At 47.1% G+C, this 14367-nt stretch overlaps 1 protein-coding gene across 2 annotated transcripts in view; it reads right to left on the minus strand.

Annotated features, from left to right (window-relative positions):
- Positions 1–4065: 4065 nt before the first annotated feature.
- The window catches only part of CDH12 (cadherin 12), a 70835-nt gene continuing 60533 nt past the window's right edge, over positions 4066–14367 (minus strand). For both annotated transcript variants that reach the window (XM_054381790.1, XM_054381789.1), the window contains 4 exons: positions 12301–12422; positions 9611–9728; positions 6283–6534; positions 4066–4565 (listed from right to left, as the gene is read on the minus strand). In XM_054381790.1, the coding sequence (XP_054237765.1) occupies positions 4066–4565; positions 6283–6534; positions 9611–9728; positions 12301–12422 (992 nt within the window). The remainder of the gene's footprint in view (positions 4566–6282; positions 6535–9610; positions 9729–12300; positions 12423–14367) is intronic.

Consider the following 14367-nt stretch of genomic DNA (forward strand, 5'->3'; position numbering starts at 1 on the left):
GGAGGCTGAGGGAGATCTCATTGCTCTCTACAGCTCCCTGAGAGGAGGCTGCAGTCAGGTGGGGGTTGGGCTCTGCTCCCTAGTCTCAGCTGATAGAAGGAGAGGAACTCACCTGAAATTGTGCCAGGGGACGGTTAGGTTGGAGAGGAGGAAAAAATTCTTTGCTATAAGAGTGGTGAGGGATTGGAAGAGGCTGCCCAGGGAGGTGGTGGAGTCCCCATGCCTGGAGGTGTTGGAGAAATGTGTGGCCATAGCACTTGGGGCCAGGGTTTGCTTGCTGGACTGGATGATCTCAGAGCCCTTTTCCAACTCAAACCATTCTGTGATTCTGTGATGGGAAAGCAAAACAAAAAAAGATTATTCCTGTTGGATTGCTGGTTGGACTGGATGAGCTGAGAGATCCTTCCAAACCCCAACAATTCTCTGGTCCTCTCTTCCATGGCCTCCTGTCTTCCACGTCTCTGGACTTCTGTCACCCTCACAGCTTCTTGGACTTGTACATAGAGTGTGGCCAAACCAATATTACTCTGCTGCCTCCATTAAATATTTTGGCAAGACCAAAATTAATAAAGCTTCCAATGCAGGGAAGTTGGAATAGAATATCTCTGAAGTCCCTTCCAACCTAAGACATCCTATGATTGTAGGAGTCCATGATTCTATGATTCCATGAATCTATGTTTCTCTGCTTTCATGTTTCTATGATTCCATGATTTTAGGATTCTACGGTTCCATGATTCCATAATTTTAGGATTCTGTGATTCCATGACTCTATGGTTCTATGATTCTATGATTTTGTGATTCTATGACTCCAAGATTCCATGATTCTATAGTTCCATGATGCCATGATTCTATGAATTTCTGATTCTATGCTTCTATGATTCTATCATTTTAGGATTTTATGATTCCATAATTCTATGATTCCATGATGTTAGAATTCCATGGTTCCATGAATCCATTGTTCTAGGATTCTATCATACTGTGATTCTATCATTTCAGGATTCCATGGTTCTGTGGTTCCATGAGTCTATAATTCTATAACTTTAGGATTCTGTGATTCCATGATTCTATGATTCTATCATTTTAGGAGTCTATGATTCCATGATTTTAGGATTCTATGATTCCATTATTCCAGGTTGCTATGATTCTATTATTGCATGATTCCATAATTCCATGACTCCATGGTGTCATGATTCTATGATTCTATGGTTCCATGATTCTATGACTCTATGATTCCATGATTCTGTGAATTCCTGATTCTATGTTTCTAAGGCTCCATGATTCCATGATGTTGTGATTCTGTGATTTTATGCTTCTATGATTCTATCATTTTAGCATGTTATGATTCCATGATTTCAAGATTTTATGATTCCATAGTTATTCCATGATTTTAGGACTGTATGACTCTGTGATTCCACGATTCTATGATTTTATGATTCTATAATTCTATCATTTCAGGATTCTATGATTCCATGATTCTATGATTCCATGATGCTGTGATTCTATGATTTTAGGATTCTATGACTCGGTGATTCCATGATGCTATGATTCTATCATTTTAGGAGTCTATGATTCCATGACTCCATGGTTCCACGATTTTAGGTTTCTATGATTCCATTATTCCAGGTTGCTATGAGTCTATGGTTGCATGATTCCATAATTCCATGACTCCACGATTCCAGGTTGCTATGAGTCTATGGTTGCATGATTCCATAATTCCATGACTCCATGATTCTATGATTCCATGCTTCTATGAATTCCTAATTCTATGTTTCTATGGCTCCATGATTCCATGATGCTGTGGTTCTGTAATTTTATGCTGCTACCATTCTATCATTTTAGCATTTTCTAATTCCATGATTTCAAGATTTTATGATTCCATAGTTATTCTATGATTCCATGACTTTAGGACTGTGTGACTCTGTGATTCCATGATTCTGTGATTTTTTTCTATGATTCTTTGATTTTATGATTCTATCCTTCCATGATTCTAAAATTTTAGCATTTTCTGATCCCATGATTTCAAGATCTTATGATTCCATAGCTATTCTATGATTCCATGGCTTTAGGACTGTGTGATTCTGTGATTCCATGATTCTATGATTTTATGATTCTATGATTCTATCCTTTCAGGATTCTATGATTCCATGACTCTATGATTCTGTGATTCTATGGTTCCATGATTTTATGATTCTATGGCTCCATGATTTTATGATTCTATGGCTCCATGATTTTATGATTCTATGGTTCCATGATTCTGTGATTCTATGATTCCGTGATTCTATGATTCTATGATTTTATGATTCTGTGGTTCCATGATTTTATGATTCTATGGTTCCATGATTTTATGATTTTATGATTCCATGAGTTTATGATTCTCTGGTTCCACGATTTTAGGATTCTATGATTCCATGTTTCTATCATTCCATGAATTCCTGAATCCTTGTTTCTCTGGCTCTACAATTCCACCACGTTATGATTCCATGATTCCTTCCTCCAAGAATTTTCTGCAAGGCTCTTTTTCAGAGGGAGAGGAATGCCTTGGTACTAAACCCACCACAAGACCACTCCTCTTTCAAACCCCTCTTTGCTTCCCCTTCTGGGAGCAGCTTCATCTCCAAAGAAGAAGGAGAGCCAAGGGAAATTCCTTCCCATAAAGGAATCAATGTTTTCATATTTTTCCCCCCTTTTTTTTATTATCTTGGAAAAACAAACTAAAGGTAATATTTGGGTGAACATTTCCAATAAATTCTGCTTTTTTTTCTTTTTCATGTCATTTGGCCTTTCCATGATGTCTTCAGAGTGAACAACAGCACTTTCAACTCCATTTGGAAGAAAGACATCTTGACACCTTGCTTCTAACCCAAACTCAACCTCCATCCCCACACCCACCCCCCACATTCACCCCAACCCTTCCCCATCAGTGAATCTCATTAAATACACTCCCAGAAGTCATCTCCAACTTTGTCCTAGAAGTTCAGCAGGTTGCTATTGCTTCTTGTCTTGAAAGCTTCTTGTCCTGAAAGCTTCTTGTCTTGAATGCTTCTTGTCTTGAAAGTTTCTTGTCCTGAAGGCTTCTTGTTTTGAAAGATTCTTGTCCTGAAAGCTTCTTGTCCTGAAAGCTTCTTGTCTTGAAAGCTTCTTGTCTTGAAAATTTCTTGTCCTGAAAGCTTCTTAACTTGAAAGCTTCTTGACTTGAAAATTTCTTGACTTGAAAGCTTCTTCTCTTGAAATCTTCCTGTCCTGAAAGTTTCTTCTCTTGAAATCTTCTTGTCTTGAAATCTTCTTGTCCTGGAAGCTTCTTGACCTGGAAGCTTCGTGACTTGAAAGCTTCTTGACTTGAAAGCTTCTTGTCTTGAAATCTTCCTGACCTGAAAGATTCTTGTCCTGGAAGCTTCTTGACTTGGAAGCTTCTTGACTTGAAATCTTCTTGACTTGAAAGCTTCTTGTCTTGAAATCTTCCTGACCTGAAAGCTTCTTGTCTTGAAATCTTCTTGTCCTGAAAGCTTCTTGTCCCCAGGTTGCCACTCAGGTTTGTTTGGTTTTTGTTTTGGGACCCTCCATCCCTCCCCCTCCCCCAACACAGCAGCCACTCTTTTTAAGGAGAAAAAAGTTTCAATTAGGCACTTTAGTGGAGTAACAAAAAAGCTACCACTCTTCCACTGCGATGCCAGAAAGCCACCTCAGGAAACTCAACCTTGTGGGCCTGAGCTTGTCTCAGTGTAATTCCAGAGTAACAAAATCAATGACAACAGCAAGAACAGCAACAAAAAAAAAAAAAAAAAAAAAAAAAAAAAAAAAAAAAAAAAAACAACCAACAACAACCCAACCCCAAACCAAGCAAACCACCAAACCCCTGTGGCAGGTTACAGGATGGACCTTCCCCTTCGCTGCTCAAACCAAAACTGACAGGATGAGAAATGTGGGAACTTGCTGGCAAGCTTTGGCTGTGGTTGAGCAATCCAAGCAAGCCTGTCCTAGGTAAAGCTTAGGTTCAGCTTTGAAATTGGTTCTGGGTTTCACTTTCCTTTCCTTTTTTCTCAGGTGTTCCACTCTCCTGCTGGCCCTTTAGGTGACTTTGTCAGGGTGATAACTTTCCTCTTCTCCAAACATCTCTGCCAAGACCTTAAAGCGAGGCCCCCAGTCACTCAGGTAGTCGTAGTCCTGGTCTGCCTCTGTGGCCAGGGAATCTATGGAGCTGAGGGACTCGGCCGCAGAGCCGGCCCCTTCGTAAGCGTAGGTTGCCAGGGAGTCATAAGGGGGCGCTGTGGGGTCGCCATCGTTCTCCTGCAGCCGCTGGTGGATGAAGTCTTTGATGTCTGCGCCGTCCTCCACCGCCGCTCTCTGCCGCGGGCAGCGCAGCGTCTCCGGCTTGATGTCCCGGCGACTTTGGTTCTCTTCCATGGCTTTGGGGTTCCTCAGGGCCCCGATGTCGAAGGCTTGGGTGTCCTCCTCCCCACCCCCTTCGTCGTCGTAATGGATGACGTTATCTCGGACGTCTTCCTTGGAGGTCATCAGGCTGTCCTTCTTCCTCTGCCTCCGCAGCGCCACGTACAGCACCACCAGCACTGCCACCAGAGGAGAGGGAGGTTAGGACATGCCCAGCAGCCTTTTGGTGCTCTGGCGGGGTGGGGGGCAAGGGGAGAGGGCCAGGCTCTTGTGGGTGGTGCACAGGAATAAGACAAGGAGCAGTGGAGGCAAAATGGAACAGAGAAAGTTTCAGCTCAACATGAGGAGAAACTTCTTTAGAGTGAGGGTGACAGAGCCCTGGAGCAGGCTGCCCAGAGAGGTTGTGGAGTCTCCTTCTCTGGAGCCTTTCCAACCCCACCTGGATGTATTCCTGTGCAGAGTACCCTGGGTGACCCTGCTCTGGCAGAGGGGGTGGACTGGAGACCCCTTCCAACCTCTAATGTACTGTGAGACTGTAATGTCACCCTCTGAAAGCTGCAAGCAATCAAAGGCACCTTCTGTTATTCCTCAGAAGATGTTCTCCTACTGTTCTCTTAAAGCTAGCAGTGCCCCAGGCAATGAAAAGCCCTTGGCTGGCTGATGTGTGAGCCTCACTTGCCTTGCTGCTTGCTGAGGGAAGGGACAAATCATTTTCTTACTGCCTTGAGTTCCTTTGAAGGGTGGGGAGACACTGCAACAGTGGATGCCTCCTCCCTGGAGGTGTTCAAGGACAGAATGGATGAGGCCTTGAGCAACCTGGGCTAGTGGGGGGTGTCCCTGCTCATGGCAGGGGGTTAGAACTGGATGATCTTCAAAATCCCTTCCAACCCAAACCATTCTATAACTCTATGATCTTCAAGGTCCTTTCCAACCCAAACCATTCTATGACCTTCAAGGTCCCTTCCAACCAAAACTATTCTATGATTTTCAACATCCCTTCTGACCCAAACAATTCCATGATTCATTCTCCTTTGGCTCAGGCTGTCATGAGCAATTTATTAAAGCCCTTACAAAGTCCTTACTGCCATTACTGTTGGTAGGAATTTGTCTGCCTTGGTCATGATTCTCTTATTTTAATCCTCCAAACAAGGTCTTTAAAAACAAAAAAAATTTGGTTTGGATTCTACTCAAGGTGGTTCTCTTCTTGCAGTAAGAAACAGGTAGGTGTCAGCAGATCCATGGTGCTAGTCAGTTCCTCCACAACCTCTCTGGGCAGCCTGCTCCAGGCCTCTGGCACCCTCCCAGGGAAGAAGTTCCTCCTCCTGCTGAGGTGGAACCTCCTGGGCTGCAGTTTCCATCCATTGCCTCTTGTCCTATGCCAGGGTGCAGCTGAGCAGAGCCTGTCCCTGTCCCCTCCCTCCTGACCCCCAGCCCTCAGCTCTTGAGAGACATTGAGCAGATCCCTCTCAGCCTTCTCCTCTCCACACTAAGCACCCCCAGGGCTCTCAGCCTCTCCTCCCCAGGCACTGCTCCAGGCCCTTCAGCATCCTTGCAGCCCTCCCTTGGACTCTCTCCAGCAGCTCCCTGTCCCTCCTGACCTGGGCAGCCCAGAGCTGGATGCAATATTGCAGGGGAGGTGTGAGCAGGGCAGAGCAGAGGGGGAGGAGAAGCTCCCTGGCTCTGCTGGCCACACTCCTCTGAATGCCCCCCAGGACCCCCTTGGCCTTCTTGGCCCCCAGGGCACATTGCTGTGCCTTGCAGAACTTGCTGCCCACCAGCACTCCCAGCTCCTTCTCCTTGGGGCTGCTCTCCAGCAGATCCCCTCCCAACCTGTCCTGCTGCAGTTAATTCTTCCTGCCCAGCTGCAGGACTCTGCACTCATCCTTGCTGACTGACCTAGGAGGATGATGATGCAGAGCAGGATGGCGACCAGTGCCCCGGTGCTGAGCCCCACTGGCAGGAAGATTGCTTCCACGTTGCAGGACAGGATGGTGCCATCAGAGTCACACCTGCAGACACGGATGGTCAGGGTGTTGGTGCTGCTCTGCACAGGGTAGCTGCTGTCCTCTATCACTACTGGGAGGAAATAGAGCTCCTGCTGCCTTCTGCTGTAGCCATTTCTCCTGGTTTCAATCCCAGCTGTGTTGTCTGGAAGACACAACAGGGTGATGAGAGGAGTTTTATGGAGCACTTCTATCACAGAATCAATCACAGAATTGTTGAGGCTGGGATAGACCTCTGAGCTCCTCCATCCCAGCCTATGACCTAACACCACCACATCCACCAGACCATGGCACTGAGTGCCACATCCAATCCCTCCTGGAACACTTCCAGGGATGGCAACTCCACCACTTCCCTGGGCAGTCCATTCCAGTCTCTGATTCCCCTTTCCATCAGGAAGTGCTTCTTAACATCCAACCTAACCCTCCCCTGGCACAGCTTCAGGCCATGCCCTCTCATCTTGGCACAAGTTGCCTGGGAGCAGAGCCTGACCCCCACCTGCCTACAGCTTCCCTTCAGGTAGTTGTAGAGTGTGAGAAGGTCCCCCCTGAGTCTCCTCTTCTCCAGGCTGAAATCCAACAGTTGTGGTTTGTATCACCCTTAGCAGTTCCAGTTTTGAAACTCAGGCAGTGCCACGCTTCAGCCAATTGCCTTCTTGTTCTTATTGCAGAACATTTCACATCCTGACTGCTAGAACTGTTGTTTTTTTTTGTTTGTTTGTTTGTTTGTTTGCTTTTTGTGCAGAGCAGGAAATAATTTTCTTTGATTTCTTGTAAGGCTGGTTTGGGTTGGAAGGGACCTCAAAGGTCATAGAATCATAGAATGGTTTGGGTTGGAAGGGACCTCAAAGGTCATAGAATCCTGGAATGGTCTGGTTGTGAGGAGACCTTAATGATTATCTTCTTCAAATCCCCCTGCCATGGACAGGGACACCTCCCACCAGCCCAGGTTGCTCACGGTCCCACCCAGCCTGGCCTTGAACACTTCCAGGGAGAGGGACATCCACAACCTCCCTGTGCAACCTGCTCCAGAGTCTCCCCACCCTCACTGCCAAGAGTTTCTTCCTCACCTCCAGTCTCAACCTGCCCTCCTGAAGCCCCTTTCCTGGCACACAACCAGCACACATGACCACATGGAGCCTTTTGGTGACGAAAAACACCTCAAAAAGTCTTTGAATCAAACCAGCTTCCATCTGCTGCTTGCTCTTTCTCTCTAGGATGAGTCATCTGCACTGCACAAAGAGCTTCTGATTGAATTTGGAGTCACCCAGCCTCATCTGATTCCTATTAACAGAATTATTTCTATTCTTTTTTTTTCCAATTCTCTTCTAATTGCACTGCTGAAGATCACTTCACCAGGGGTTGCACTGCAGCAAACTGACTTCCAAATCTCCTCTCAGAAGAATCAGAACAGATTCAAGCTCTTAGGTCTTTGAGCAATCTCTGTTGCTCTTCCACTACCTCTTTTAGTTCTTCAAGGTCCTTTGGCAAAAATACTAAATACAGACTCAGGCAGATTCCCAGATTGCATGGGGTAGGAAGGGACCCTCAAAGGTCATCCTGTTCAACCCCCACCCTGCAGCCAACCAGATCAGGCTGCCCAGGGCCACACCAAGTCTGATCTTGAATGTCTCCAGGGATAGAGCCTCAACCATCTCCCTGGTGGTTTAACCATTGCTGCCCACCCAGACTCCAGGTCCTTTCAGTCTGACTTTCTCCTTTACAGACTCACAGATTACATCAGGTTGGAAGGGACCCTCCAAGGGCATCTTGTTCAGCCCTCCCTGCAGCCAGCAGGGACACCTCCAACCAGATCAGGCTGCCCAGGGACACATTGAGTCTCATCTTGAATGACTCTGGGGATGGAGCCTCAACCACCTCCATGGCAGCCTGTTCCAGTGTCTGCTCACCCTCATGGTGCAGAACTTCCTCCTGGTGTCCAACCTAACTCTGCCCTGCTCCAGTTTCAAACCATTGCCTCTTGTCCTATCACTACAAACCCTTCTGAACAGTCCCTCCCCAGCCTGCCTGCAGGTCCCCTTCAGATACTGAAATGAAGCTCTGAGCTCTCCCTGCAGCCTTCTCTTGTCAGGCTGAACAGCCCCAACTGTCTCAGCCTGTCCTCATAGGAGAGGTTCTCCAGCCCTTTGATCATCTTGGTGGCCTTCTCTGGACCCTTTACATCAGGTCCAGGTCCTTGTGTTGAGGGCTCCAGAGCTGGACACAGCCCTGCAGGTGAGGTCTCCCCAGAGCAGAGCAGAGTAGTGAATTCCTGCAGCCCATTGCTAAGTTGCTGCTGTGTCTCATCACAACGTTGCATGCTTGAAGCTCTGTATGATAGAAAGGGACCTTTGGTTTTCCCATCTTGGGTTGTTCTTTGCCGTTTAGCAAAAGCATTGGAGTGAAAAAAGGAAGCAAATAAGGAGATTTATCAATTATGAGCAAAAATGGAGGGAAAAAAATAGAGCTGCTAATTGTATAAATCTGCAAGTTGGGAAGTGGGGAGATACTGAATGAGAAAGAGGGAGGAAGAAAAGGAGAAAAAGGAAGAAAAAAAGGAGAAAAAGGAAGAAACAAACGAGAAAAGGGATGAAAATGGAGAAAAAGGGAGACAAAGGAAGAAAAAAGGGGAGGAAAAGGAAGAAAAAGGGGGGAAAAGGGGAAGAAAAGGAAGACAAAGGGGAGGAAAGTAAGAAAAGGGAAGTAAAAGGAAGAAAAGGGAAGAAAGAGGAAGAAAAAGGGAAGAAAAAGGAAGAAAAAGGAAGAAAAAGGGGGGGAAGGAAGAAAAAGGGGGAGAAGGAAAAAAAGGGAAGAGAAAGGAAGAAAAAAGGAAGGAAAAAAGGAAGAAAAAAAGGAAGAAAAAGGAAGAAAAAGGAAGAAGAAAAGGGCAGAAAAAAAAAAAAGGGAAGGGAAAGGGGAAAGAAAAGGGGAAAGAAAAGGGAAGAAAAATAAAGAAAAGTGAAGGAAAGGGAAGGAAAGCAAAAAAAGTAGAAGAAGTTTTGCTGGCCTGTACGGAAATCTCAGCCCTTGGTGCTATGACAATTCCTGCGCCTTAAAAACAAGAGAAAGTGTAGGACCTGAATTTCTCTTAATGTCTGCTTGACAATTAGAAATGTGGCATAAAAGTGTTGGTCTGTGGGCATTGGAGGAATCAAAATCATCACATTTGCCATGGCAGGCAGAGCCTGCTGGCCCTGGAAGAGAGCTGTGGGTCAGGAACTCACTTCTGTAGTCATGGACTGTGAAGTTTGGTTTGTTGGAGGCCTCAGGTGACAGCCTGAAGGAAAACCTTTGCCCAGCTGGTGACAGATCTTTGTCTGCTGCAGTGACAGTCTGGATCACCTGCAACCAGAGGGAGACAAATTCTCATCAGTTGATTTGGAGCATCGAATCAGAGACTCACAGAATGGCTCAGGCTAGAAGGGAGCTCAGAGCTCATCTGCTCCAACTTCCCCTCCATACCCAGGGACACCTCTCAGCTAGACTCAGCTGCTCAAGGTCTCATCCAGCCTGGCCTGGAGCACCCCCAGGCAGGAGGCAGCCACAGCCTCCCTGGGCAGCCTGTGCCAGAGTCTCACCCCCCTGGCACTGCAGAACTTCTGCCTCAGCTCCAGCCTCCCCCTGCTCTGCCTCAGCTCCAAACCATTCCCCCTTGGCCTGTCTCCAGACCCCCTCAGCAAAAGTCCCTCTGCAGGATCCCTTCCTGCAGGATGCCTTCAGGTCCTGGCAGGCAGCTCTGAGGTGCCCCTGGAGCCTTCTCCTCTGCAGGCTGCACACTCCCAGCTCCCTCAGCCTGTGCTCCCAGCAGAGCTGCTCCAGCCCTTGCAGCATCTTTGTGACCTCCTCTGGCCTCTCTCCACAGCTCTGTGGCCTCCTCCTGCTGGGGCCAGCAGAGCTGGAGGCAGGATTGGAGGTGAGGTGTGAGCAGAGCAGAGCCCAGGGGCAGAATCCCCTCTGCTGCCCTCTGCCCACACTCCTCTGGCTGCAGCCCAGCTCCCAGCTGCCTGAGGGCTGCAGGAGGGCACTGCTGGCTCCTGGGGAGCTGCTCAGCACCCAGCACCCCAAGGCTCTTTCTGCAGGGCTGCTCTCCATCCACTCTGCACCCAGCCTGGATTGGTGCCTTGCATTGCCTGGATCCAGCTGCAGGACCTTGCCCTGGGACTTCTTGAACCTCCTTCAGTTGTCACCAGCCCACATCTCAAGCCTTTCAAGACCCTTCTGGATGGATCCCTTCCCTCACAGAATCCAGCAGAGCACACAGCTTGGTGTCACCTGAAAACTTGCTGAGGGTGCCCTCAGCACCTCAATGTCCTTCTTGGAGTGAGGAGCCCAAAACTGAAGCCACGATTCCAGGTGCAGCCTCACCAGTGCCAAGCAGAGGGAGACCAACACTGCCCTGCTCCTGCTGGCCACAGCATTGCTAGTCCAGGCCAGGCTGCTGGTGGCCTTCTTGGCCACCTGGGTACACCATGACCACCAGAGACAGCAACCAGCATCTGAACTCAACAGGCAGCAAAAAGCAAATGGAGTGAATGCATTTTATGGACATGTGAAGGGAAGTCACTGGTGACAACTGGAGAATTGATGCAATAAATGGAATAAAAATAAATAGGTCATGAAAGGTCGACTGAAGAAAAGAGATTCAAAGTAGATCATGAAGGTGAAGTAAATGAAATGTTATAAAAATAGGTCATGAAGGTGAAATAAGTAAATTGGGATAAAAGTAGGTCATGAAGGTGAAATGAATAAATTGGGATAAAAATAGATCATGAAGGTGAAATAAATTGAATAGAATAAAAATAGGTCATGAAAGTGCAATAAATAGAATAAACATGGGTCATGAAGGTGAAATAAATAAAATGGGATAAAAATAGAACATGAAGGTGAAAGAAATAAAATAGGATAAAAATAGATCAAGAAAGTGCAATAAATAAAACAGAATAAACATAGAGCATGAAAGTGAAATAAATAGAATAGTCAAAACAGTCATGAATGTCAACTAAATAAAATAGAATAAAAATAGATTGTGAGGTGAAATAAATGAAATAGAATAAAAAGAGGTCATGAAGATGAAATAATAAATAATAGTGAATAAATAATAATGAAATAAAATAGAATAAACATAGATCATGGAGGTCAACTAAATAAAATAGAATAAATATAGGTCCATGAAGGTCAAGTAAATAAAATAAGTCAGGAAGGAGAAGTGAATGAAATAGAATAAAAATAGATCATGAAGGTGAAATAAATGAAATAGCATAAAAAAGGTCATGAAAGTCAACTAAATGAAATAGATTGAAAATAGATCAGGAAGGTGAACTAAATGAAATAGAATAAAAATAGGTCATGAAGGTCAAGTGAATGAAAACAGATCGTGAAGGTGAAACAATCTGAAAGAGAACAAAAGGAGATGATGAAGGTGAAATAAATAACAGAATAAAAATAGGTCATGAAGGTCAACTGAATGAAAATAGATCATGAAGGTGAAACAATCTGAAAGAGAACAAAAGGAGATGATGAAGGTGAAATAAATAATACAGAATAAAAATAGGTCATGAAGGTCAACTGAATGAAAATAGATCATGAAGGTGAAACAATCTGAAAGAGAACAAAAGGAGATGATGAAGGTGAAATAAATAACACAGAATAAAAATAGGTCATGAAGGTCAACTGAATGAAAACAGATCATGAAGGTGAAACAACCTGAAGGAGAACAAAAGGAGATGATGAAGGTGAAATAAATAACAGAATAAAAATAGGTCATGAAGCTCAACTGAATCAAACAGGATAAAACCAGAGGCTGAAGGCCACCCAGCAGAGGTGCAAAAGGATTCTGGCCCTTCTGGCAGCTGCAGGCAGAGGCAGTGGCAGTGGCAGCCCAAGGGGAGCAGAAGGGCGCTGGGTGGTGCTGTACCTGTCCTGCCTTGGCCTTTTCGCACACAGCTGTCTCGTAGGGCACCGAGAGCTCCGGAGGGTACTCGTTGACGTCCAACACGTTGATGACGACGTTGACTCTGCTGCTCAAGAGTGGGTTACCTGGGGAGGAGAACCACAGCCTCAGAGGATCTCAGCATCAACCAGCTTGCAAGAGACCTCCAAGGTCATCAACTCCAAGCCATCACCCAACCCCATCTGATCAACCAGACCATGGCACTGAGTGCCTCATCCAGGCTTTTCTTGAACACCTCCAGGGATGGTGACTCCACCACCTCCCTGGGCAGCACATCCCAATGGCCAACCTCTCTTTCTGGGAAGAACTTCTTCCTAAGATCAAGCTTAAACCTCCCCTTGCACAGCCTGAGACTGTGTCCTCTTGTTCTGTCGCTGGTTGCCTGGGAGAAGAGACCAACCCCCTCCTGGCTACAACCTCCCTTCAGGTAGTTGTAGACAGCAATGAGGTCTGCCCTGAGCCTCCTCTTCTCCAGGCTAAACACCCCCAGCTCCCTCAGCCTCTCCTCACGGGGCTGTGCTCCAGACCCATCCCCAGCCTTGTGCTCCATACCCCTCCCAAGTTTTGTACTCCAGATCCCTCCCCAGCCCTGTGCTCCAGACCCCTCCCCAGCCTTGTGCTCCAGACCCCTCCCCAGCCTTGTGTTCCAGACCCTTCCCCAGCCTTGTACTCCAGACCCCTCCCCAGCTTTGTTGCCCTTGAATTGAGGGACCCAGAACTGGACACAGTAGTCAAGGTGTGGCCTTGAGTAGGGTTGGAAGGGACCTCCAGAGATCATCGAGTCCAAGCCCCCTGCCAGAGAATAGAATCCAGCACAGGTTGCACAGGAACACATCCAGATGGGTCTTGAAAGTCTCCAGACAAGGAGACTCCACAACTTCTCTGGGCAGCCTGCTCCAGTGCTCTGTGACCCTTACAGGAAAGAAGTTCCTTTTCATGTTGAGGTGAAACCTCCTGTGCAGGAGTTTCCATCCAGCAGAGTTCACATATGAACACATCCAGGTCTTGAAAGCCTCTAGAGAAGGAGACTCCACAACCTCTCTGGGCAGCCTGTTCCAAACATCATTCCAGTCCCAGGCTGAGGGCTGTCCCTCGTCTTAGTTTCCAGTAATGCTTAAGGCCATGTGTCCATCTCTGGTGTGAGTGGGGATACAGAATATCCCAGAACCAAGATCCAGCTGTGGGCCTTCAGCACTGCCTGGCTCCATCCCCTGGCTCATAGAATCACAGAACTGTCAGGGCTGGAAGTGACCTCAAGGCTCAGCCAGTTCCAACCCCCCTGCCATGGGCAGGGACACCTCACACCACAGCAGGTTGCTCACAGCCACCTCCAGCCTGGCTGCAAAAACCTCCAGGGATGAAGCTTCCACCACCTCCCCGGGCAACCTCTGCCAGGAGGAGGTTGCAAGCTTCCCAGGATTACAGAATGACAGGGGTTGGAGGGGACCTTTGGAGACCCTCCTGTGCAACTGCCCTGCCAGAGCAGGGTCACCTAGAGCAGGTTGCACAGGGTAGTGTCTAGGCAAGCTTGGAACGACTCCAGAGATGGAGACTCCACCACCTCTCTGCTCCAGGGCTCCACCACCCTGATGGTAAAGGAGTTCCTCCTCATGGTAAAGAAGTTCCTCCTCATGGTAAAGAAGTCCCTCTTCATGTTTAGATGGAACTTCCATCAAGTTTGTGCCTGCTACCTCTCCTCCTGTTCCTGGGCACCACTGACAAACTGCCTGGCACTATCCTCCTGACACCCACCCTTGAAATATTGATAAGCATTGACAAGATCCCCACCCAGGCTGCTCTTCCCCAGGCTAGAACATGAAGAGCATGAAAAGAAGAGGGCAAAGCTCCTCAGGATCTTCAAGATGCCAAAACAGTTTTAAGCTACTGGAGAACCCTTCCTGTGCAGAGCTGTTTGGACCTCTCCTGGAGAACTCTTCCTGTTCAGGACTCTTTGGACCTCTCCTGGAGAACCCTTCCTGTGCAGGGCTCTTTGGGCATCTCCTGGAGAACTCTTCCTGTGCAGAGCTCTTT

The sequence above is a fragment of the Indicator indicator genome, chromosome 6 (genome assembly GCF_027791375.1).
Source record: "Indicator indicator isolate 239-I01 chromosome 6, UM_Iind_1.1, whole genome shotgun sequence".
NCBI classification, from domain to species: domain Eukaryota; kingdom Metazoa; phylum Chordata; class Aves; order Piciformes; family Indicatoridae; genus Indicator; species Indicator indicator.